The 26,290-nt window shown below is 42.7% G+C and overlaps 2 protein-coding genes across 3 annotated transcripts; one reads left to right on the forward strand and one right to left on the reverse strand.

Moving 5' to 3' along the window:
* Nucleotides 1-634: 634 nt before the first annotated feature.
* Nucleotides 635-12,637, forward strand: LOC133646566 (C-type lectin domain family 4 member M-like). Its single transcript, XM_062042070.1, has 6 exons — nt 635-790; nt 873-989; nt 8,660-8,911; nt 8,993-9,156; nt 9,239-9,375; nt 11,808-12,637. Exons 1-6 carry the CDS (start codon nt 688-690, stop codon nt 11,947-11,949), a joined length of 915 nt encoding a protein of 304 aa, XP_061898054.1. The 5' UTR covers nt 635-687; the 3' UTR covers nt 11,950-12,637.
* Nucleotides 11,952-18,342, reverse strand: ttc8 (tetratricopeptide repeat domain 8). 2 transcript variants are annotated; one of them, XM_062042068.1, is made up of 15 exons: nt 18,119-18,342; nt 17,882-17,905; nt 17,650-17,770; nt 17,511-17,574; nt 15,632-15,791; nt 15,460-15,549; nt 15,335-15,379; nt 15,159-15,244; nt 14,156-14,243; nt 13,968-14,078; nt 13,751-13,890; nt 13,504-13,678; nt 12,836-12,958; nt 12,468-12,551; nt 11,952-12,398 (listed from the first exon to the last, which is right to left on the reverse strand). In XM_062042068.1, exons 1-15 carry the CDS (start codon nt 18,275-18,277, stop codon nt 12,282-12,284), a joined length of 1,587 nt encoding a protein of 528 aa, XP_061898052.1. In that variant the 5' UTR covers nt 18,278-18,342; the 3' UTR covers nt 11,952-12,281. The 2 variants fall into 2 exon arrangements, with proteins under 2 accessions (XP_061898052.1, XP_061898053.1); XM_062042069.1 differs by lacking the exon at nt 17,882-17,905 and having other exon boundaries at nt 18,119-18,341.
* Nucleotides 18,343-26,290: the final 7,948 nt, after the last annotated feature.

The following is a 26,290-nucleotide window of genomic DNA, read 5'->3' on the forward strand; positions in this document are numbered from 1 at the left end:
GGACGACAGCAAAGACTTACAGCGTGTGGAGCAGAGAGGGCGTCCACAAAGTACATCCGAACATGACATGACAATCAACAATGTCCACACAAAAAAAGACAGCAACAACTTAAATATTGTTGATTGCGAAAACAAAGCAGGTGCTGGGAATAGCGCTAAAAGGAAGACATGAAACTGCAAAAGGAAAATACCAACAAAACAGGAAAAGCCACCAAAATAGGAGCGCAAGACAAGAACTAAAACACTATGCACAGGAGCACAACCAAAAAACTCAAAATTAGTCACGGCGTGATGTGACAGGTCGTGACAGTACACCTACTTTGAGACAAGAGCTATAGTGATGCATGGTTGGTTATGGTTTAAATTAATATCCAACAATTGCGAAAACAACTTTTTATTGTCTACTGAGTTACATTTTTTAATGATTTCTGCTGGTCGTGTGCCTCCGGATTTTTTCAATGAAAAAAATGCGCCTTGACTCAAAAAAAGTTGAAAAACACTGCCCTAATGTAACTTGATAAGCATGTTCCAAACACACAAACCTTTAGGAACATTACCTGTGTAAGTTTCAGGTAAAAGTCCCCCCTATTCCATCCCATGTCAATATTTACCAAATGAACCGTTTGTTTGTAATGTTGCGCAATGTGGCAATGTCCTCCCAAATAATCCCTCCAGACGACAGCCAACATGGAGGCGAACGCATTTGACAGCACCTACAACAAGCTGATAAGTCAGGAGTACTTGAGCGAGGATGAGCCGTCACACTTCTCAAACCAGGAGAAACAACAAGGTATGCTGAGTGAAAAGTGTCAATTTCTGTTTTACACTGTACTCAAAGCTTCTTTTACTGTTTCTTTGCCGTCGCTGTGGAGTATCCCTGTCAATGGTGAGGCCAGCGTCCACTTGGAACCCACAAAGAGTGCTTGAGATCACCCTGGCTGTGCTTGCTGCAGTCCTTCTGGCTGTGGTCATTGGCCTGGGAGTTTATTGTGAGTCCCAATGCACCAACAACATCCTGGAAGTGACCATTAAAAGACAGAGTAAAGGCAAAACATTGCATTTAAAGTTGTTGTAATCAAGCGATCTTTAAGGCTTATGCTCTTACAACACAGCTGCTATGTTTTGGTCAAGCGTGTTCAGTTTAGAGTTCAGTGGGATTGTTGTCCTAACAGTTTAGATCGTCATTGTCAGTTCTACCTGGATATCTGGTTGGGAGATTCCAGGAATTTACCAGGATTGTATGAGATGGTACAGATATTTACAGCAACTATTGAGAGTCAAACAAACATTGCATTATTACTAGTGGTGCTGTGATAAACGCGTCTGCCTTTCATGGCAGATGGCATGGGTTCGATTCCCTGCTAGGGTTGCGTCAGGAAGAGACCAGGGTATTCGGCATAAAAACTAAGCCCAAAACATTGATGTGCTTCACTTCCTCTTTCAACCCCTGACAAAGCGAAAAAAAGAACAAAGTATTATCAGGTTTTAATGGAATATTTTTTCTTTATTCCTGTTTTTTTGTTATTCAATAACATAAATTGATGAAATTGCTTTTATATATATAAATATATATATATATATATATATATATATATATATATATATATATATATATATATATATATATATATATATATATATATATATATATACACATATATATATATATATATATATATATATATATATATATATATATATATATATATATATATATATATATATATATATATATATATATATATATATATATATATATATATATATATATATATATATACTACCGTTCAAAAGTTTGGGGTCACATTGAAATTTCCTTATTTTTGAAGGAAAAACACTGTACTTTTCAATGAAGATAACTTTAAACTAGTCTTAACTTTAAAGAAATACACTCTATACATTGCTAATGTGGTAAATGACTATTCTAGCTGCAAATGTCTGGTTTTTGGTGCAATATCTACATAGGTGTATAGAGGCCCATTTCCAGCAACTATCACTCCAGTGTTCTAATGGTACAATGTGTTTGCTCATTGGCTCAGAAGGCTAATTGATGATTAGAAAACCCTTGTGCAATCATGTTCACACATCTGAAAACAGTTTAGCTTGTTACAGAAGCTACAAAACTGACCTTCCCTTGAGCAGATTGAGTTTCTGGAGCATCACATTTGTGGTGTCAATTAAACGCTCAAAATGGCCAGAAAAAGAGAACTTTCGTCTGAAACTCGACAGTCTATTCTTGTTCTTAGAAATGAAGGCTATTCCACAAAATTGTTTGGGTGACCCCAAACTTTTGAACGGTAGTATATATATATATATATATATATATATATATATATATATATATATATATATATATATATATATATATATATATATATATATATATATATATATATATATATATATTTATATATAATAGCGATGTGTGATGAAAGTTGAATTTCAAAGCACTGTTTCATAATGTTGTTATACAGTTATTAAAAATGATGAAATAGTAAATACAAATAAGGATAATTTATTACAAAAAAAATAAATATATATATATCAAAATACCAAATATAAAATGTTTGCATGCATTCTGATTTTGACATAAATGCACATCATAGTATTTATCTATTTAGTCATGTTTTATTACTTTTATTATCACTTCTGTGCTGAAGTCTTACTGTTTTGATTAATTTGTCTTTTATGCCACTGTAAAAGAAAAACCTAAATCTCCCTCTGTGGCATAAACTAGGCATATTCTATTTTGTACAATATTCATTTGAATTAAGTATCCCAAATCTGATACTAACCCTCAGGTGACAAAGGCTGACTTTTTTGTTCTTTTTGTAATTTTTTGTTGCATTTTAGCCATCATTTTTGTTGTGTTCCTCCATTATACATGAGTCTTCCTAAAAGGGTTTGTTTCATGTTAAATTTCAATAACCAATTCTTTTACAGGTGTATAATCTAGCAGCTATTCGGCAATACCCCAAAGTCAAACAGGACATTCATTTTTCAAAGGGCATAAAAACATTTTGGCTTATATTTTTTTTTAAACTTTTGCTCAGATCTATCAATCAATCAATCAATCAAGCTTTATTGCAGACTACAACGTCTAAGAAGACATACAATCACATACAGTACATAAAACAAAAAAATTTAGTATAAAAGGCATTATCACATAATATTAAAACTGTGCTTGTGCCTATTCCGTAAAAGGCATCAAATAAATAAATAAAAGCAGCAATAAAAAAAGATATACTTTAAAAATGCGTCTACACATTCTATAAAAGGCACAGATACCAGTGTTTCCATATATATGATTGGTACCTAATAAAACTACACCTAGGATTGCTTATCTGTATAATAAGATCATTCTCGGACCACTGCAGTCAACATATAAACTTAAACATCACTTTTCTCAGGTTGGCGTGGAAGGTGTTTATGCCTAAATCACAACAAAGCTTGCTGGCACTACCACCCCTGGGCTTTCCGAGCAGGATTTAGAGACAGTCATTATATGCAACCTTGAGTTTGCGCAAGCTCTCTTTTTTTAACCTCACCCAGAGGGGTGCTGTGTACATAGGAGTGCAGTAAGCTCTAAACAAATACACCTTCGCTTCATCAGAACAGTAGTGACAATTTCTAACCAGCATATTGGCTTGGACATACAGCATTCTTCTCTGTCTAAGCATGTCAGCATCATCCTCCATCTTGCCATTGATGATGTGGCCTAAGTATTTGACATTGTTGCACACAGACAAGTAGAAACCTGGTAAATTAAGATGTTGATTGATTGATTGCTTGAAACTTTTATTAGTAGATTGCACAGTTCAGTACATATTCCGTACAATTGACCACTAAATGTTAACACCCGAATACGTTTTTCAACTTGTTTAAGTCGGGGTCCACGTAAATCAATTCATGTTGATCCTCCTTGGTCCTACATATCATTACCATTCTCTTGGGGCATTATACTTGATACTAAATTTGACTCCATAGTCTGTTAAGAAGCTGTTGGAACCTTGCACTACTGGGAGATAAAATGGCCAAATCATCAGCGTACATAAAGTGGTTGATTAAGGTGTTTCCAATGATGCACCCTGTTCTGCAACCTCTCAACTGCCTTGACAGATCATCCATCCATCCATTTTCTACCGCTTGTCCCATTCAGGGTTGCGGGGGGTGCTGGAGCCTATCTCAGCTGCATGCAGGCGGAAGGCAGGGTCCACCCTGGACAAGTCGCCACCTCATCGCAGGGCCAACACAGATAGACAGACAACATTCACACTCACATTCACACACTAGGGCCAATTTAGTGTTGCCATTCAACCTATCCCCAGATCATCCATCCATCCATCCATTTTCTACCGCTTATTCCCTTCGGAGTCGCGGGGGGCGCTGGAGCCTATCTCAGCTACAATCGGGCGGAAGGCGGGGTACACCCTGGACAAGTCGCCACCTCATCGCAGGGCCAACACAGATAGACAGACAACATTCACACTCACATTCACACACTATGGCCAATTTAGTGTTGCCAATCAACCTATCCCCAGGTGCATGTCTTTGGAGGTGGGAGGAAGCCGGAGTACCCGGAGGGAACCCACGCAGTCACGGGGAGAACATGCAAACTCCACACAGAAAGATCCCGAGCCCGGGATTGAACCCAAGACTACTCAGGACCTTCGTATTGTGAGGCAGACGCACTAACCATATTCAGGCTAAATAGGCCTGGTGATAGAAGCACACCCTGCCGTACCCCATTGCCAACTCTAAAGGGAGAGGATAGACTACTACCTCATTTTACCTGCATTGTCTGCCTGTCGTACCAATATGCCAGAATACGTATGATGCTACCCCCTATGTTTCAGCTAGGTAAAGAGTTTGTGATGGTTGACTCTGTCAAATGCCTTAGACCAGAGGTGTCCAAACATTTTCCAGCGAGGGCCACATAGAGAAAAATTGAAGGATGCGAGGGCCGCTTTTATAAATTTTGTATATGAAAAATACTCAAACCAAAACAATGTAGGTCAATGCTAACACTTGAAAAAAACTTCTAAATCTTAGCTTTGTGTTATAGATAACAAATAAAAATAATAATAATTCATGATTATTATTTTATTTTAATTATTTTAGTTGTATTTATGCTAACTGTGCTCAAAGTAAGCCTGTATTTACTAATATTGCTATTATACGGTCAACTGAAACGCTTTTGAGAGCTTTAGTACACTCAAAAACATATCATGTCTCACAAGAAATGTGTACACTTTTCCATCATGACAGGACACACGGAAATCATCAAAGATCTTATACAGTAAGACGCTCAGGTTGTCGGCCATTTTGGTTTTCAGGTCCCATTTTTGGGGGATTTGGTCCCGTTTAATTTTTCATATTTTTTTTTGTTCTAATTTGGGACCTGTTTAGTTTGTCTAAAGAATGTGTCGCGGGCCAATAAAAACCGAGCTGCGGGCCGCAAATGGCCCCCGGGCCGCACTTTGGACACCACTGCCTTAGACGCATCAATAAAACCTACCAACATTGTGGAGCCCTGCGCTTTGTATTTTTCTGCTGCTTTTTTTAAAGCATAAATACACAAGTCAGTGCTATGCTTACTCTTAAAGCCAAATTGGTTGTCTGTGGTGCAAATAAGATCCCCCACTCTGTATATTATCACACTTCCCAGCACTTTAGATAGTATGCGGGCTAGGGCGATAGGTCGATAATTGTCCATACTCCCTACCTTACCAGCCTTGTCTTTAATGGCAGGTACTAAAACAACTGTCAGCATAGCATCTAAGTTAAAAAGTTAAAGTACCAATGATTGTCACACACACACTAGGTGTGGCGAAATTATTCTCTGCATTTGACCCATCACCCTTGATCACCCCCTGGGAGGTGAGGGGAGCAGTGAGCAGCAGCGGTGGCCACGCCCACGAATCATTTTTGGTGATTTAACCCCCAATTCCAACCCTTGATGCTGAGTGCCAAGCTGGGAGGTCATGGGTCCCATTTTTTTATAGTCTTTGGTATGACTCGGCTGGGGTTTGAACTCACAACCTACCGATCTCAGGGCGGACACTCTAACCACTAGGCCACTGAGTAGTGCATTACCAACCCCGTAAAACAGATGGAGAGCAACACAGCTACCGTAGGGCTTGCGTAGGGCTTGCTAGCTTCAGTTGCTCTGCAGTAATATTATCCAACCATGCCACATGCTTTGTTATCTGCTAATTGCCTGATAGCTTTGGAAATGTCATTGGGGCTGATTTGTACCACTTCCTCCTCTATGTTGCCTGTACAATATGGCTCACTTCTGACACAGTTGAATAGAGCAGCATAGTGCTGCCTCCAGTTATATTTCCTCCACCAGATACACCCTCAATGTTACATGGCAATGATGCTTTAACCCTACTTATATTTTTAACTTCCTTCCAGAAGCCAGTGACACTGCTGTCAAGCAGTTTCCACGCCATAGAGTCCGCTCTCTAGGCTTGCTCATGCTTGCCAACAGAGCGCACTGCATATTTGTATCTAGTATCAACTTCAGCCCCATATAAAAATACCAAAGGTGTATTTTTGTGGGGATAAAAGTCACTGTGAATGTCCATTTCGCGTTCTCGACTCTCATTTTCAAGAGGATATAGTATCCGAGGTAGTTTAAAATACAAATCCGTGGTCCACAATAGAAAAAGGAGAATGTGTGGAATCCAATGAGCCCTTGTACCTAAGTTACGGTCAGAGCGAAAAAAGATACGTCCTGCACTACACTCTAGTCCTTCACTCTCACGTTCCTCATCCACAAATCTTTCATCCTCGCTCAAATTAATGGGGTAATCGTCGCTTTCTCGGTCCGAATCGCTCTCGCTGTATTGTAAACAATGGGGAAATGTGAGGAGCCTTTCAACCTGCGACGTCACGCTACTTCCGGTACAGGCAAGGCTTTTTTTATCAGCGACCAAAAGTTGCGAACTTTATCGTCGATGTTCTCTACTAAATCCTTTCAGCAAAAATATGGCAATATCGCGAAATGATCAAGTATGACACATAGAATGGATCTGCTATCCCCGTTTAAATTTAAAAAATTAATTTCAGTAGGCCTTTAATAGTAGTGGCGAGCCGTGCGTTTCCCACCTAGGCCTTCGGTAATGTCTGACTTCAATAATTACCTCTCAAAATACCATAATTGATGTCACCACATGACCATTGCTGGAGAAATACTATACAGGGACACATTTATGCCCTACTGCGCATTGAACCACATCAACAGTGTACAAAACGGGTCATTTTCTGGCGCACTTAAAAAACAATTAAAACGCATCAGCAATTAAAACATATCTTATGTGGTACTGTCAAAATTAAAATTGCAAAAAACGTATTAAAAGTGGGGCAGCACGGTGGCACAGGGGTTAGTGCATGTGCCTCACAATACGAAGGTCCGGAGTAGTCCTGGGTTGAATCCCGGGCTCGGGATCTTTCTGTGTGGAGTTTGCATGTTCTCCCCGTGACTGCGTGGGTTCCCTCCGGGTACTCCGGCTTCCTCCCACCGCCAAAAACATGCACCTGGGGATAGGTTGATTGGCAACACTAAATTGGCCCTAGTGTGTGAATGTTGTCTGTCTATCTGTGTTGGCCCTGCGAGGAGGTGGCGACTTGTCCAGGGTGTACCCCGCCTTCTGCCCGAATGCAGCTGAGATAGGCTCCAGCAACCCCCGCGACCCCAAAAGGGATAAGCGGTAGAAAATGGATGGATGGGATGGATATTAAAAGTGGGAAAAAAAATATTTGAACTCACAATTTATAGCACCTATTCGACGCCGTATAAGCCAGTGGTACTTATTCGAGTGGAAGTGGCGAGTTTCCCCATTTCATCGCCAGAACAGCTGAGCTAGCTTCCTTGGTTGGCCGACATCGTCTCACAAGATGTAGTTTCTCTTTAAATATCCTTCTTGAAAATGGCCCTGCAAATATATATCTGCCACCTAATCAACGTTTTGTTCTCCTCCTCTGCTATCGCGGTCTGGCTACGGCGCAACACTTCCTGCTTCCTGCTAAATTGAAACTTGTGAATGGATACTCACTTTGGAATGACAAGTGAGTATCCAATCACAGTCTCGTTAACATCAGGCTACTTAGATAGGCTACGGTCAACAACTTGTGATCGGATTGGCTATCGCAACTTTCTCTCAACTCTGTGTTCTCAAAGTCATCCGCTAACGGTCCCGATGAGTATCCAATCACAGGACGCGTAGATGTCACGTTCAACGTGTGGCCCACTAGAAGGCTTTACTGACAACTCGTGATCTGATTGGCTATGGCAACTGTCTATCACTGTATGTCCTCGTTCTCTTACAGTGCAGACGCCCGCATCGTTGATTCTGAAGGCCTCGGGCAGATTTTGTACAGCATGGCAACATAAGCTAGCTGAATTCTGATTGGATACAACCTAAAACTAAAAACAACAGCACAGGATCGAGCATAATATGACATGACGAGAATATGAATACTTTTAGATATTCAGGGAAAGTAAATTCAAAAACAATTGTATCTTTAATTATGATCCTGATTTCTGGTTATGTTAGGCCAGCAGAGAAGGCCTTGCTGGCCCTGACGGCACACCACTGATAAATAGTGTTGGAGACAGTCACTTAATACTGTACCTTTTCCGTGACAACAGACAACAACCTCACAGATGAGACTCAAAAGGTGGCGAGCATCAATCGAGAGCTGGTCACACTTCACAAGAACTACAACGCTGCCTCGCAAAGACGAGATGAATCCCAGGAACGTTTGGCAAAAGAGATCAAACAGCAGCAAATGACCAAGTGGCAGCTTGAACACCAGACTACGAGGAACAAATACTACGAACAGCAGGCAGACAAAATTCTACTTGACACTGTAGTCCTAAAATCTCACATACCAATGATAGGTAAAACCCTTTTGTTTTTTAACTGACTAGTGAGTCTTTGAACATAGCAGCAATAGTAATGCAAATTGTGTTTTGCTGCAGAGGAGGGCTGCAGACACTGCTCACCAGGATGGACTTTCATAAACTCTGTGTGTTACTTCTTCAGCTTCTCTGACACATACTCTCGCAGGTCGTGGCAGGAAGCCCGGCAGTTCTGCAAGAAGCATGGCGCCGACCTGGCGGTGGTAGATACCTCTGAGAAGCAGGTAAGACTAATCTGCAGCAGCTTTATTTAACACTATTGCAATATATGCTGAGTAAAGGCGTATGTGTTTTTTCACATGCAAGATGACAATTAATCAGTTAATAAACCACCATCAAGACCCATCAAGATCCACAAGCCAGAGCGGCTTCTGGATTGGACTGACAGATGTGGAAGAGGAAGGAGTTTGGAGGTGGTTGGAAGGAATGAGACTAATTGAAGGGTAAAGCTTTTATTTTGTTTCCAAGCTACATCCAAGTGAAATGTATATAGTATCTATATAATATTATCCCATGAGAACATATAACTGTTGCTGAGGAGAGTACTCACTTTTGTGAGATACTGTAGATTTAGATTAGCACATTCCATTCTATTGATCAGTATTGATCTTTATTCTTTCTGATGCAGTTGCAGGAGCAAGGCATATTGAGTAGAACTACACAATAGGGTTTGGAATCTACAAAACCCAAAACCAGTGAAGTTGGCACGTTGTGTAAATCGTACATAAAAACAGAATACAATGATTTGCAAATGCTTTTCAACCTATATTCAATTGAATACACTGCAAAGACAAGATATTCAATGTTCTGAGAAACTACATTTTTTTTTGCAAATAATCATTAATTTAGAATTTATTGGCAGCAACACATTGCAAAAAAGTTGGCACAGGGGCATTTTTACCACTGTGTTACATGGCCTTTCCTTTTAACAACACTCAGTAAACATTTAGGAACTGAGGAGACCAATTTTTTAAGCTTTTCAGGTTGAATTCTTTCCCATTCTTGCTGGATGTACAGTTTAAGTTGTTCAACAGTCCGGGGTCTCCGTTGTGGAATTTTACGCTTCATAACACGCCACACATTTTCAATGGGAGACAGGTCTGGACTACAGGCAGGTCAGTCTAGTACCCGCACTCTTTTACTACAAAGCCACACTGTTGTAACATGTGCATAATGTGGCTTGGCATTGTCTTGCTGAAATAAGCAGGGGCGTCCATGAAAAAGACGTTGCTTTAATGGCAACATACATTGCTCCAAAACCTGTATGTACCTTTCAGCATTAATGGTGCCTTCACAGATGTGTAAGTTACTCATGCCTTGGGCACTAATACACCCCCATACCATCACAGATGCTGGCTTTTCGACTTTGCGCCTAGAACAATCCAGATGGTTACTTTCCGCTTTGGTCCGGAGGACACGGCGTCCAGATTCCAAAAACAATTTGAAATGTGGACTCGTCTGACCACAGAACACTTTTCCACTTTGCATCAGTCCATCTTAGATGAGCTCGGGCCCAGCAAAGCTGGCGGCGTTTCTGGGTGTTGTAGATAAATGGCTTTCGCTTTGCATAGTAGAGTTTTAACTTGCACTTACAGATGTAGCAATGAACTGTAGTTACTGACAGTGGTTTTTTGAGCCCATGTGGTGATATCCTTTACACACTGATGTCACTTTTTGATGCAGTACCGCCTGAGGGATTGAAGGTCACGGGCATTCAATGTTGTTACGTGCAGTGATTTCTCCAGATTGTCTGAACCTTTTGATGATATTACGGACTGTAGATGGTGAAATACCCCAATTCCTTGCAATAGCTCAATGAGAAAAGTTGTTCTTAAACTGTTCGACAATTTGCTCATGCATTTGTTCACCAAGGGGTGACCCTTGCCCCAACCTTGTTTGTGAGTGACTGAGCATTTCATGGAAGCTGCTTTTATACCCAATCATGGCCCCCACCTGTTACCAATTAGCCTGTTCACCTGTGGGATGTTCCAAATAAGTGTTTGAAGAACATCCCTCAACTTTTCAGTCTTTTTTGCCACTTGTGCCAGCTTTTTTGAAACGTGTTGCAGGCATCAAATTCCAAATGAGCTAATATTACCAAAAAATAAAAAAGTCGACCAGTTTGAACGTTAAGTATCTTGTCTTTGCAGTCTATTCAATTGAATATAGGTTGAAAAGGATTTGCAAATCATTTATTCTGTTTTTATTTATGATTTACACAACGTGCCAACTTCACTGGTTTTGGGTTTTATAATAACTCATGTTTCAATTCGTTTCAGATTCTATGGCATGACGATTCAATTTAAAATCGGTTCTCATAATATATTAATTTGGTATGAAACTGATTATAAACACTTTCAAAACAGGTTACAAAAGCTCCATCTGGCTGCTGACATTTGATGTAAACGTACAGCGAGTAAGACCGCAGATTATAATAATCGCAATTTGTTGTGAAAGTATTTTTTTGAGCAGCCCTACTACACAATCATAGTGAGCATGCAGCACTGTAAACATAATTTTTGCCAGTTAGATGAATGATGAATGTAATAACTTTTTTCAAGTAAGCCAAAAAATAAAAAGGGGCTAACAGTATGTGTTTGAATGCATAAAAGGTAGAAAAGTGCTGCATAACCACCATCCATTTACTATTATAGTGCGTGCTGAAAACACAATATTGCATTTGTCAGCTACTGAAAGCAAAGCCATTGATTTTAATGGCTGCTCAAATTAAAAAAGTCATCTTTTATTCATATATTTCCCTCCTACAATAACACTAATTTAGCCATATAATTTCCATGTGTTGTGAAATGAAGGATAACCAGCAGTTACACAGTGAGTTCTAACACTGAACAATATGACCTGTCATTTGTTTCAGTTACTGGAATGATGGTGAGCCCAATAACAGTGGCGGTGAGGACTGTGCAGCCACATACCCGAGAGAAAACCCTTTTAAGGGCTGGAATGATGCACCGTGTAGTTACAATCTCAAATGGATTTGTGAAAAGCCAGTCAGTTAGTGTTTTTGTTTTTTCATCTCTGATTTTTATTGACACAGAATACAAATAATTAACTACAAAAGTTAAAGTGAATACATTTCAATTCATTAATAAAAAAAATGTTTTCTTTACTAAATACAGTACATGTGTATATTATATTACTGCTTTACAAGTTCGTATATTGTGTTACCAGGCTAAAAAATGCATACAAGTCATTAGAGCTGTTATTATACAGTATGCTGATGATGTTGACCAGCTTTCTGACGCAAGCAGAGCTAAATATAATTGATAATTTTAATTAATCTTTTTGCGTGTAACACAAATATTTACTAATACGTACAAGATTCAAGAATTCACAGCTCTGCAAAATGCTGGCGAAGCTGCTTCAGGACCTGCTGAGTGTCGACATGCTCCGGGAAGGCGTCTTCAGACTTTTGGGCCGCCATGTAGCTGCTTTGAAGGTCTCCGATCTGGAAAGCAGACAAAACATTTATTAATTTTATCGACACGATAAACTACATTGGAAGGATATCAATTACCTTTTCCGAGAGAATGGACAGATTGTAGTGTGGCTCATACATGTGAGGGCACAATGTGGCAGCCGTCTGCAGGAAGGCTTTAGACTGGACCCAAGACGACGGCAAAAAATTGTGATTTGCATTCAGAATAGTTTTGTTTCATTATGTGAGAGATAAATGTCCAAACTTGACTTCAAACTGTACTTTGCCTGGATACCACCTTACTAAACTGCCCTTAGAACACAGCTCAAGATAAGCAGATAGAGATTAAAAAAAAAGATAGATTTCTTTAAAAAGGCAGAGTGAAGATATTTTTTGGATGGCTATGTCATATCACATCGGTGGGTCTAAAAACTGCAAACCTAAATGCATCCAGATAGTGTGTTTACCTGTTCAACACGGCCTTTGCGCAGCTCCAGCACTGCAAGATTGTTGTAAGCTTCAGCATGGTCGTTATTAAAAGCCAAACTCAGTTTAAAAGACTGATAGGCCAAAGTCAGGTCTCCTATACCCTGCAAACACAGAATACAGCCTGTGCATTTTGTTTTCATCCTCACTGCATGTGATACATCCATCCATCCATTGCTGTTAAAAAAAAAGGCTACACCACACATCTTGAAATAAAGCTCTGCCAACAACCCGACATTTAGCTACAGATGTGGGAGCTGTAAATTCAATAATTTATTTTTTCTTCAGCGAGTAGGTTAACCTGGTAAAAATTAAGTAACTATAATGCCAGCACTGTTGCTCACATGCTAGTGCTGCTACTTTGTATTTCAGTCCCACTCTCTAAATGTTATGTTATATGTGTTGGGTGGCATCTATTAGGTTGGACAAGGGTGGAGCTACAAAAGCTGACACAGCTTATTAGCATTAAAGCTACAGACACAGACTAGTTCCCAGTACGGTTTACTAAAGAAATTCCAGCATCAAGGATAGATTTTGTCCCAACACATTTTCAAATACACTACTGTGTGATGCCCGGGGCTTATATATATTTGTTTCAAAATAGGGTAATAATTTTGGACCTTTAGAATAAGGTATGTGTTGAACTCACCACAGCGACGTGTCCCACGTTGTACCACACATCAGCCTGCTCTTCGTCGTTGGTCGCAAGGGCCAAGGCTCTTTCAAAAGACGACAGGGTCATGTCATACTGCTGTGCGTAAAAGCAACAAAGGCCGAGGTTGTTGTAAAGCTGGCAATTATACACCCCCATCTGTAGGAGCCGCCTAGCAACGAAAGAAGTGGGTCATCATCAACATGCAATGACCACGACATGACGCAAAGAGGTTTTGTCTGACCTGTAGAAGCGCAGAGCAATCTCAGGTTGATCGGAGTAAAAATGATTGCTGCCTATACAAGCTATGGCCTCCACGTGTGTGTTGTCCTGCTTTAAGACGTCTTTGTAGTACTCTGTGGCTGATGCAATGTTGTTCATTTCCTGTGACCACACGTTATAGGATGGACATGGGGTTTGTAGCTAATGCAGATGAGTGAACCCCTCAGCGCATACTATACCTCATGAATGCGTGCGATGCCCGTCAAAAGGGTGACCTCACCAGGAAAGTGGTCCAGGCCTTGTTTAAAGAGGTTGAGAGCTGTCACCGGTTGATCCAGGCGCTGATACAGCTGATGGAAAACGTATTTGTCTGATTAATTACACTTAGTTGAGTGACACACTTTGTCACGGATGCTTTTTTCACTACCTTAGCCAGATAGAGGACCGTATCCACCATCTCTTGTTGGCTTAGAGCTGATCGAAACTGTTTTTCGGCCTCTCGATACAAACCAAGCCTGCAAAGGCCGCAGTATTCATCTTTTAGCAGATTTATGAGAGAGTAAACTAAAACTACAGTGGAAGATCTAAAGTCGAACAGCTATCAGGTTGTACAATTCCAGAATTTAATCAAAACAGTCCTGAAAAATATGCCCCTTATGTTGCATAAAACTTCAAAACGCTATTATTAACTTAACATTCAGCTTTTTTGTTAGGATAGGAAGAATGTGCAAAGAGAAGAAGAATACAATAAATACACAAACAAAGCAGTACAAAGCAATGTAAATTGTATATATCTTCAAAGTTTATAAACCTGCAGGAGTTTGCATTAGACCATTAAAACAAAAACATGAAATAGTTAAACGCTGCTAGTACTACAAATGATGACCATCCTTTTTTGAAATCAGCCAGCTATTTGACATCTAAAAAAGTACAATATTTTATTATTATGACTAAAAACATAAAACATCGGCTTTGTCAAGGTTATATGTTTAAAATCTAACTAAGCTTAAATCTTTAACATGTTAGACAGGATTAAAAATGGCTACTTAAAAGGGATACTGAATAAAATTGATTTACACCAAAATCAAGATTCTTATTTATTCTGATTATAAATTATATACGTCACATGTCAGCAGCCAAGAGGCTGTAACCTGTAACCTCTTTTAAAAAGGTTTTATTCTAATTAATATATCAAATAATATATTGCGAGAATCAATTGAGAATCAACTCTGTATTGAATTGACACCCCAAATTCAGAATCAAAACAATTCTTGAGTTGTTGTAATATTCACAACCCTAATAAGTAATACATAATCTAAAAAAGGTGAGAGTTTCATTTTAAAATCCAAAAAAATCATAGGTCAATATGTGTTTGACCTTAAAGTTTCCACTGTATAATATATAGGTGTAGATGTTTTAGTGCCACTTGCCTGTAGTAACATTTTCCCAGCTGTACTTTCCACCACCAGTCTTTGAACTGTGCCTGCTCAGTTGCTTGAGCAGCTAAATCTAAAGCCTGAAAAGGGAAAAAATTTAAAGAAAAACATAATAGAATTAATATGTTTAGTGGTTCCAATAATGCTGTAAGTGTTCACCAGTCACTTACATTTTTTACATCATTTTCATGATGAAAGATGTACTCAAACAGCGTCTAAAAAGGAGCATTAAACTGATTTTAAAATTATGCTATTATGCTTTTGTGGAGAATGTTGTACATAAAGTATGTCTTACCCTGGACAGGTTGGGTTTTTGGGAATATTTTGATGGATTTAGCCTTGACATGTTTATAAACGGTCCTTCTGGATTGGTTAACATCGAAGCCTGAAGTAACATGTAAAGTCAAAATATTTTAGTTTGTGAACATGCATTTCTGCCACATGTGTCTCTTGTCATATTTATGCACCGTTCCCAGACGAATGAATCGACCAGAAGCACTAGTGACTGGCCGAGCCGTACTTGCTGTGCGTGGGTTCTTGATGGCCTGCTCCATCGTCCCAGGACGCCCTGACTGGGTGCTTGGCCTCACAAATCCTGTGACGGGACGTCCTGACTGAGTCATAGGCCTAGAAATATGGGGTAAAATCTGATTAGACCAAATTCATTTACAATGGTACCTCCACTTACGAGTGCCCCAACTTACGAGGGTTTTGAGATAAAAGCTGTCTCTCGGCTATTTGTTATGCTTTGTGTTGCAAGAAAATATTTAGTTACAAAACTCCCCGCCATTCGTTGGCATAGCGAATGTCACAGTGAACCCCATAAGAGCCACCCAAAACATCCAGTCTTACTTGCTAGCATTAGCTTATAGCTAGATATCGACATAACTTAAGTGTTTTCCAACCATTGGAACTGAGAAAGGGAATGTGAAGGACAGTACTGTGAAGAAGAAGCAAATGATATTCAATTAGTTAAAGAAATACATTATCAAAAATATAATCAAATGTTAGGCCTGCACATTGTGAATTACCATTTTCTTCATAATAATTGGGCTCATGGTTTTCTGACACATTTTGTTTTTTCACAAAAAGTTAATTAAACAAATTTATTTAACTTTGGAAGGCGAAAAAAGAAAATTCTCATTTGTATTCAAGTAGAATAAGCAGCAGGAACTTTGCATATTGCTATTATTGTTCAGCATAGAACTTTACGTATTGCTATTATTGTTCAGCATATCTCGTATCTATAGGAGTTTGATGGGTACAGTGTTGCGTTGTACAAGATTGTGGCTATTGATATCCGTTTTCCTTTTTTTGTGTGTCTTGTATGGTTTCACTGTACTTTGTGGTGGCATTAATTGATTTTGTAGTATTGCCTTATGATGCAACAATGAAAAAGACCTAAGATGGACCTCAAACTGTTTGTCGTCATTTGGATTGATCCAAAATTACTCCACAGCACCAAATTAGAACCTTTTTTGGGCACAAATCGAGTAGGTGACTCTCACCATTAACACTAGGGATGGGTATACATTTTGTTTAAAAACAATGCATTGGCAGAACCGGTGCTGCGTTTGTTTATAATGCAGCATGTGGACAATCGTCCATGTTTAAAAATAGGATCCATACATGTGTGAATCAAGACCACGATCTATGAATGATGACTCGTGCAGCTCTACCAACCATGCAGCAAACTTAGCAAAGCAGTTCAATCATATCACTGCTAGTCTGCACTATACTGACACCAGCCAAGGATGTTAGAATTATTTCTAAACAGCACACATTTCCATCCATCCGTTTTCTTACGAATATCCGGGTTGTGGTCACTGGGGCAGCAGTCTGAATTGGGAAGCTCAGACCCAGGCCACCTCTTTCAGTTGCACAGGAGGAACAAACCCTACAGCTTGCATGTCCGCAACACTTCACCAGGAAGGCGTCCTGGAGGCATCTGGACTGGACGCCGGAGCAACCAGAACTGGCTCTTTCGGTTATTACCCAAAGCCAGTTACCATATGTGAGGGTAAATAACATTAATCGAGCAGTAAAAATTGGCAGACATTCATCACCGAAAATATGGAGAAGCTGCTGATGGTGTGTTTGATGGAGAAGCAGCTCGGAGGAGAAACCGCAGAAATCTGCTCTCCAAGGTAAATTCTGTACATTATTATTAAGTAACTTCATAAAACCACTAAATTGTTTGTACTATAGTCTATTACATAGTTTTTTAATTCTTAAAATGCATGTTACATGTTGAAATGTTGCTGTTTTGAGGGGAGGAGGGCACCAATTGATTTGGTTGGTTTTAAGTCATTTAAATAAGGTTTACTCACGCTGCATTGTTCGTACCTGACAGCAGGTGTGGGACCTCCACCGTGACTTGTTCCAGGCAGTCTCAGAGATGTTCCAGGGCCTGACGAAGAGTCACATTAACATGTACTAATTAAATACTCATTTTAATTTAGGGCAGTTAAAGAGGTATACGTACGTGCAACCTGAGCAATGGCGTTCTCATCCAGCATCATCTCAGCAATCCCTTCTTGATCAACCTCAACTTCATCAATGTAAACCATCTCTGTCAGAGCCCGTGTTTTTAGGCTCCAGGCAGCCTAGGAAAAATCAGGTAGTCAGCCTTGAATGATTTCTCTTGCAAACACCGGGTCGACTGCTGATTAAGTACAAAATGGATGAAAAACGTTAAGAGACATTTTCATTGTTACCTCGGCAATAGACAAGGAGGAATCCTAAGACAGCGTTCAAGGTGTGAAAAGAGGAACGTAAATAAAATAGACAAGACAAGAGATAAAAGCAAGCAAAAAAGCAAAGGTGAAATGTGAAGAAGGAAAGCATTCAATTTTAACAAAAACACACTTATTCAGATTTAGTAGCGTTTAATAATAGCCGAGCCAAGATCGTGGTTTATGCTAGCTGCTAGCCCATTAAATGCTAAACATTACCTGGTCATATGGGCTGTCTTGCAATAGTTTCGAACAAATATCTGAACACTGTTGTAGTTTCCGTCTCCTGAAATAGCTCCACGCCAGGAAAAGAGGGTCCATTGACACCTCCATCGCGTCGCTGGATGGGAAATACTGTAGTGGCAAAACACTTAGCATAGGGTTTAAAGTGAAGCGGATTATGGCGGATCCAAAGCTTCTTCGGTTGCTAGGCAATGACGGACGAAGGCGGGCCTTTAACACGCAACTTCCTGTTTAAAATAGGATAGGCTAGGACACGACAGACTATATTTATCCCACAATGGGAAAATTATGTAGTTGCAGTGCAGGTAAAAATATAATAATGTAAAAAAAACCTGCATGAAAACAAGAGGGAAACATCATAAATTACATTAAAAAAAGAGCACAGAGCAGATGCAATTAGCTGCACCATTAGTACATATAGCTACAAAAGTAAAACAACCAAAAACCAAAACATTAGCAATGAATAATACATGTTGCGCATATACGGTTGCACCATGCATAGACAACACAACAAAACAATTTCAACACCTACACTGTAGTGGCCTCTGCAGTGCTGCATGTCATCGTCTGCTGGGGTGGGGGGCAGCACAACCAACAGGTCCAGACCCAACAAAGCAATCAAGAGAGACGACTCTGTCCTCGGGTGCCCACTAACTCTCGGCCAAAGTCCAGTCTGCACGAATGAGTGAGAATCCGTCCAGAAAGACCAAAGTGTCTGATACATGTTCATTCAGCCAAGGCTCCTTGAAGCTTGTCCATCCCGACATTCAACACTAGCTCCGCAGCCCCGTCTCTTCCTCCGCATCTCCTCCGGTCTCTCCGCGAGGACTGTGGTGTGGCAGAGAGCCAGCAGCTGTGCAAACATGGCCATGGCCAAAAGGCTACCGTGGCAGATCCAAAAGTTCACAAAAAAGCACCGAATAGCACCGCAAAAGTGCCACCGCTTGTTGCACAGGAGCCCGAACCAAAAGGCAAAAAACACAGGAAAAAAAGAGAGAAACATCAAGAACACCAAAGGAGAATACACAAGAGTACAGAGCTCCTGAAACCATTGGTCACTCCAGCAGTGCCATCTCGGAAAAATAGAAAAAATTATAAATAATGAAGAAAAAAACTTTGTTATTGTGTGCACTTTACATAATTTTGAGCGACCAATATATATTGATTGCATTTTATTTATGGATTTCGTTTGCCTATTTATGCAAATGAGGTAGGCGTGTCTCAGGGTCCACCTGATTGTTTTCCCCCACTAGGCAAGGCTTTTGCAGCTTCAGCACCGTGTGTAATTTAGAATTAGATTTTTTTTCTTTCTCCTGTGTGTTCCCATTTGCATGCTGACTGATTGTTAGAGGAGCTAACGCTTATGTTCACCATGTGTGATATTCTTGCTGCTAGAAATCAACAGAAATGTCTTAATATTTTTTCATGTCCAAAGTACTATTTATTCTGTAATCAGATTACTATTATCACAATTGACAATCAATCAGTATGGTGTAAACCATGTACAGTGTTACCCGCATAAGTAGGTACAGCTTATGTCAAACTCATCAAGTCCAGTACCACCATGTAATTATGATTGGAGTGCTTAAGTCGATGCAGACATACATGGTCTAACGCTATTTTCGACATCCTATTTGAGATGTTAAGGGGTCGTTGTATGTTGTATGACAGTGTTGTATGTTGTATGACAGTATTGTCAATTTCCACATTATCTCTAAGCAGCGTGCTACAGCATAATTACAGTATATTTCAGGGGTCGGCCACCTTTACTATCAAAAGAGCCATTTCCCCCCCTCTTCCACAAAAACAAAACAACCTAAACATACCACAATTTATTAACTTAGACTTAGACTTAGACTTCCTTTATTGTCATTCAAATTTGAACTTTACAGGACAGATAAGAACAAAATGTTGTTGCATTAGCTCGTGGTAGTGCAGGATAAAAGAGCAATATAGTTTAGAGTTTTTGTATTTACAAAATAAGGTGCATATATGACTACTCTCTGAGCTGCCACCTTACCGTGGTAGAGGAGTTTGCGTGTCCCAATGATCCTAGGAGCTATGTTTTCCGGGGGCTTTATGCCCCCTGGTAGGGTCTCCCAAGACAAACTGGTCCTAGGTGAGGGATCAGACAAAGAGCAGCTCGAAGACCTCCATGAAAAATAAAAACAAAGGACCCAGATTTCCCTCGCCCGGACGCGGGTCACCGGGGCCCCCCTCTGGAGCCAGGCCCGGAGGTGGGGCACGATGGCGAGCGCCTGGTGGCTGGGCCTGTACCCATGGGGCCCGGCCGGGCACAGCCCGAAGAGGCAACGTGGGTCCCCCCTCCAATGGGCTTACCACCCATGGCAGGGGTCATAGAGGTCGGGTACGATGTGAGCTGGGCGGCAGCCGAAGGCAGGGCACTTGGCGGTCCGATCCTCGGCTACAGAAGCTAGCTCTTGGGACGTGGAACGTCACCTCGCTGGGGGGAGGGAGCCTGAGCTAGTGCGCAAGGTGGAGGAGTTCCGGCTAGATATAGTCGGACTCACCTCGACGCACAGCAAGGGCTCTGGAACCAGTTCTCTCGAGAGGGGCTGGACTCTCTTCCACTCTGGCGTTGCCGGCAGTGAGAGGCGACGGGCTGGGGTGGCAATTCTTGTTGCCCCCCGGCTCAGAGCCTGCACGTTGGAGTTCAACCCAGTGGACGAGAGGGTAGCTTCCCTCCGCCTTCGGGTGGGGGATGGGTCCTGACTGTGGTTTGCGCTTACGCGCCAAACTGCAGCTCAGAGTACCCACCCTTTTTCGATTCACTCGAGGATGTACTTGAGAGTGCTCCCCCGGGTGATTCCCTCGTTCTACTGGGGGTCTTCAATGCTCATGTTGGCAGCGACAGTGAAACCTGGAGAGGCGTGATTGGGAAGAATGGCCGCCCGGATCTGAACCCGAGCGGTGTTTTGTTATTGGACTTTTGTGCCCATCACAGATTGTCCATAACGAACACCATGTTCAAACATAAGGGTGTCCATATGTGCACTTGGCACCAGGACACCCCAGGCCGCAGTTCCATGATCGACTTTGTAGTTGTGTCATCGGATTTGCGCCCTCATGTTTTGGACACTCGGGTGAAGAGAGGGGCGGAGCTTTCTACCGATCACCACCTGGTGGTGAGTTGGCTGCGATGGTGGGGGAGGATGCCGGACAGACCTGGCAGGCCCAAGCGCATTGTGAGGGTTTGCTGGGAACGTCTGGCAGAGTCTCCTGTCAGAGAGAGTTTCAATTCCCACCTCCGGAAGAACTTTGAACATGTCACGAGGGAGGTGCTGGACATTGAGTCCGAATGGACCATGTTCCGCGCCTCTATTGTCGAGGCGGCTGATTGGAGCTGTGGCCGCAAGGTAGTTGGTGCCTGTCGTGGCGGTAATCCTAGAACCCGTTGGTGGACACCGGCGGTGAGGGATGCCGTCAAGCTGAAGAAGGAGTCCTATCGGGTTCTTTTGGCTCATAGGACTCCTGAGGCAGCGGACAGTAACCGACAGGCCGAGCGGTGTGCGGCTTCAGCGGTCGCGGAGGCAAAAACTCGGACATGGGAGGAGTTCGGGGAGGCCATGGAAAACGACTTCCGGACGGCTTCGAAGCGATTCTGGACCACCATCCGCCACCTCAGGAAGGGGAAGCAGTGCACTATCAACACTGTGTATGGTGAGGATGGTGTTCTGCTGACCTCGACTGCGGATGTTGTGGATCGGTGGAGGGAATACTTCGAAGACCTCCTCAATCCCACCAACACGTCTTCCTATGAGGAAGCAGTGCCTGGGCAATCTGTGGTGGGCTCTCCTATTTCTGGGGCTGAGGTTGCTGAGGTAGTTAAAAAGCTCTTCGGTGGCAAGGCCCCAGGGGTGGATGAGACCCGCCCGGAGTTCCTTAAGGCTCTGGATGCTGTGGGGCTGTCTTGGTTGACAAGACTCTGCAGCATTGCGTGGACATCGGGGGCGGTACCTCTGGATTGGTAGACCGGGGTGGTGGTTCCTCTCTTTAAGAAGGGGAACCGGAGGGTGTGTTCTAACTATCGTGGGATCACACTTCTCAGCCTTCCCGGTAAGGTCTATTCAGGTGTACTGGAGAGGAGGCTACGCCGGATAGTCGAACCTCGGATTCAGGAGGAACAGTGTGGTTTTCGTCCTGGTCGTGGAACTGTGGACCAGCTCTATACTCTCGGCAGGGTCCTTGAGGGTGCATGGGAGTTTGCCCAACCAGTCTACATGTGTTTTGTGGACTTGGAAAAGGCATTCGACCGTGTCCCTCGGGAAGTCCTGTGGGGAGTGCTCAGAGAGTATGGGGTATCGGACTGTCTGATTGTGGCGGTCCGCTCCCTGTATCATCAGTGCCAGAGCTTGGTCCGCATTGCCGGCAGTAAGTCGGACACGTTTCCAGTGAGGGTTGGACTCCGCCAAGGCTGCCCTTTGTCACCGATTCTGTTCATAACTTTTATGGACAGAATTTCTAGGCGCAGTCAAGGCGTTGAGGGGATCTGGTTTGGTGGCTGCAGGATTGGGTCTCTGCTTTTTGCAGATGATTTGGTCCTGATGGCTTCATCTGGCCAGGATCTGCAGCTCTCACTGGATCGGTTCGCAGCTGAGTGTGAAGCGACTGGGATGAGAATCAGCACCTCCAAGTCCGAGTCCATGGTTCTCGCCCGGAAAAGGGTGGAGTGCCATCTCTGGGTTGCGGAGGAGACCCTGCCCCAAGTGGAGGAGTTCAAGTACCTTGGAGTCTTGTTCATGAGTGAGGGAAGAGTGGATCGTGAGATCGACAGGCGGATCGGTGCGGCGTCTTCAGTAATGCGGACGCTGTATCGATCCAATGCGGTGAAGAAGGAGCTGAGCCGGAAGGCAAAGCTCTCAATTTACCGGTCGATCTACGTTCCCATCCTCGCCTATGGTAATGAGCTTTGGGTTATGACCGAAAGGACAAGATCACGGGTACAAGCAGCCGAAATGAGTTTCCTCCGCCGGGTGGCGGGGCTCTCCCTTAGAGATAGGGTGAGAAGCTCTGCCATCCGGGAGGAGCTCAAAGTAAAGCCGCTGCTCCTCCACATCGAGAGGAGCCAGATGAGGTGGTTCGGACATCTGGTCAGGATGCCACCCGAACGCCTCCCTAGGGAGGTGTTTAGGTCACGTCCGACCGGTAGGAGGCCACGGAGAAGACCCAGGACACGTTGGGAAGACTATGTCTCCCGGCTGGCCTGGGAACGCCTCGGGATCCCCCGGGAGGAGCTGGACGAAGTGGCTGGGGAGAGGGAAGTCTGGGCTTCCCTGCTTAGGCTGCTGCCCCCGCGACTCGACCTCGTATATGCGGAAGAAGATGGATAGATGGATGGGTGCAGATATAAATACTTCTACATAGATTACTGTACAGATAAATATTTGCACTTTTGCAATGCATCCACATTTATGGATGTATGTTATATTGTCTTTATAGTCCAGCGAGTTAATCCGTTTTGGGGATAATTGAGGGGATTATTATGATGCGTTCAAGAGTCTTATGGCCTGAGGGAAGAAGCTGTTGCAGAACCTGGAGGTTCTGCTACGGAGGCTGCGGAACCTCTTTCCAGAGTCCAACAGTGAAAACAGTCCTTGGTGGGGGTGGGAGGAGTCTCTACTGATTTTCTGAGCCCTGGTCAGGCAGCGGCTTTTTGCGATCTCCCGGATAGGAGGAAGAGGATTCCTGATGATAACCTAAAACTAAGTCAGTTTTATTTTGTTTTTTTATTTTACAGGCTTTAAGAGATCTGGCCATTCAAAATTAAACTTAGTTTTCCTACTGATATTTTTATTTTTTCTGTATGTATGATGAGCTTATCTGGGGGTTGCACATTCAAAAGGCTAACATATCTCTTGTGCGGACATCTCTATCACCGCACACAAACACAGGCTCCCCATTCCTTTTTCTTGTTCCTCGTGCTCATCCAATCACAGGCCAAGATTTAGCCTGTACACTTTCACAGCTTCCCAAACAGTCACAAATTTTAAAACTTTTTTTGGGCAGTCTGTCTATCTACCAGTGTTGGCCCTGCAATGATGCGCCCACTTGTCCAGGATGTACGCTGTTTTGCGCCCGGATGCAGTAGAAAATGGATGGATTGTTTAAAAAAAATATCCTCCGAAGGGAGTCTCTAAAAGAGGGTGTGTGGGGGGGGGGCGTGGCCTGCGGACCTGCAGCGAAGCGGGGTGTGCCAGGACCGGCTTCGAGATCAGCGACAGGTGCGTAGATGACCCAGCTGAGAGTGTTTGTCTGATCACCTGTCGCTCTGTTAAAGGCAGTGGTCGGGAAGGAGAGAGAGAGTTGTTGATGGTGGAACAGGAGAACGAGCACAAACATGAGCGAGAGCGAGACAGACAGAAATGACCAAAAAAGAACACAAAGAACATTTATTGCGAAATAAATCATTGTTCACAAAGATGAACGAGGTTGTCATGTCCGTCATTGGTGGTCCAAGGAACCCGGAGGAGCGAGACCTCCACAATTTGGTGCCCAACCTGGCTGGACCACCGGAGGCGGGGGGAAATGTCCCAAAAATGAGGTAATATGGGGTGCCTCGCTCTTCGTACAGTTGTATGCATGATCAACTTTAGCCAGTGACTCTTTCCAATCATCCTTCTCCTTGACCTCTGGGGTCCATAGCATGGGCAATCGATTACGGTTGAATCTCTCCACCTGTCCATTACCCTGCGGGTGGTAATGTGTCGTGTGGGAGCCCCGGATGCCTGAAAGTTCTTGCAATCTTTCCATTAGCTTGTTTTCAAACTCTTTTCCCATGTCGTGGTGTTGTCTGGTTGGGAAGCCGAACTTGAGTGTGAAATCATTGAAGAGCATGTCAGCAACAGTTTTAGGTGCTTTATTCTTCATCACGTAGGCCTGTGCAAACCTTGTGAAGCGGTCCATGACTACTAGTATATACTCATAACCATGCTTACACTTTTCCAAGGGGAAGAAGTCTATATGGACACCAGCTGGAATGGGTAGATCGAAATCAAAGGTGCACGGGTCTGTTGACTTGGCTTTTTTTTTTTCACTGACATTCCTTTCTCGGATGAGGTCGAGCGTCTGTTATACCCCCAAGCGGCCCATTTCTTGATGGAGCTCTTTAAAAACCAGGGGACGATAGGTTATAGGAACTAGCAACTGCTCTTGGCGTGTTGTTTGGCGACGCAGGATACAATCATGGTCGTCGTGAAGGTTCAACCATTGCTTGAGCAGTGCAGTTACAGCGAGCTGCTCTGCCTTCACCTATGCCCTGCACTTGGTCTTCAATTCTGTGACTTGTACCAGGGCACCCTTCACAGAACTTAATCTGCTTAGCGAATCTGGTCTGATGTGAAAGGCTGGTTAGGATTAGAGTCTTTTTCTGGCTTGGCACTTGGTGGATGGAGGTGGTCGCATTTTTCCTCCCTCTCTGTCTCTGTCTCTCCCTGCTTGCTCTATTGTCTCGTCCTGTCTGCACTTTTTAGGAGCCTCATTCGCTGAACTGTCCTCCGAAATCTAAACACCAGACATGGAATTGATTAGCTGGACTCTCGACTCAATTGACAAAATCTTCTAGATGAGGAAAAGAGGTTCTGTAGAGCCTGGCTGCCCTGACGGAACTTGCTCCTGGGAGAAATGGAGAATCATGTGCCTCTCTCAGTGCTGTCCGTAAAGGACGTGGAAGACATCTACCTATTTGGAACTGTGATCGCAGGGGATCTGCTGATTGGGCTGGGCATTGACATGGTGTATCGTCAAATTTGAAAGACAATGGCAGGCATTCAAGGAGCCCAAAGGCTGCCAGTTGCAACAGAAGGCATGGGTTGAGCTGTGGGATCACAAACAGTGGCGATTTTGAACTGAATCGTAAGTTGGATCACATGATGGAGAGGCTTACTCAAATGCAAAAATTGGCCCAGAGAGCCGGCATGCACGATTAGAACAGACAAGCCATTAAAATGTCTGCTCGCTTGGAAAACAACAATCCTAATCTACGATTTGACTCGCATGGCCTTGACGCTGCTCATGACAGAAGAAGGCTGTTCTGTAAACATCCCCCGAGGACACCTCAGTGATGGACGCTCTGACCTCCCTCCCTCCTCCAACAACCAATGGGCATATTGTCCAGGATGATATTGAATC

This window comes from Entelurus aequoreus, linkage group LG03 (genome assembly GCF_033978785.1).
Source record: "Entelurus aequoreus isolate RoL-2023_Sb linkage group LG03, RoL_Eaeq_v1.1, whole genome shotgun sequence".
Taxonomy (NCBI): Eukaryota; Metazoa; Chordata; class Actinopteri; order Syngnathiformes; family Syngnathidae; genus Entelurus; species Entelurus aequoreus.

Coding starts and splice junctions, on each gene's coding strand:
- LOC133646566 (XM_062042070.1), top strand. CDS start 688: ATGGAGGCGAACGCATTTGACAGCACCTACAACAAGCTGATAAGTCAG. Junction 9,157..9,238: donor TAGATACCTCTGAGAAGCAG/GTAAGACTAATC, acceptor TTCACATGCAAG/ATGACAATTAATCAGTTAAT. Junction 9,376..11,807: donor GGAATGAGACTAATTGAAGG/GTAAAGCTTTTA, acceptor CATTTGTTTCAG/TTACTGGAATGATGGTGAGC.
- ttc8 (XM_062042068.1), bottom strand. CDS start 18,277: ATGCTAAGTGTTTTGCCACTACAGTATTTCCCATCCAGCGACGCGATG. Junction 17,771..17,881: donor CCTCCTTGTCTATTGCCGAG/GTAACAATGAAA, acceptor GATTTTTCCTAG/GCTGCCTGGAGCCTAAAAAC. Junction 17,575..17,649: donor CGCCATTGCTCAGGTTGCAC/GTACGTATACCT, acceptor ACTCTTCGTCAG/GCCCTGGAACATCTCTGAGA.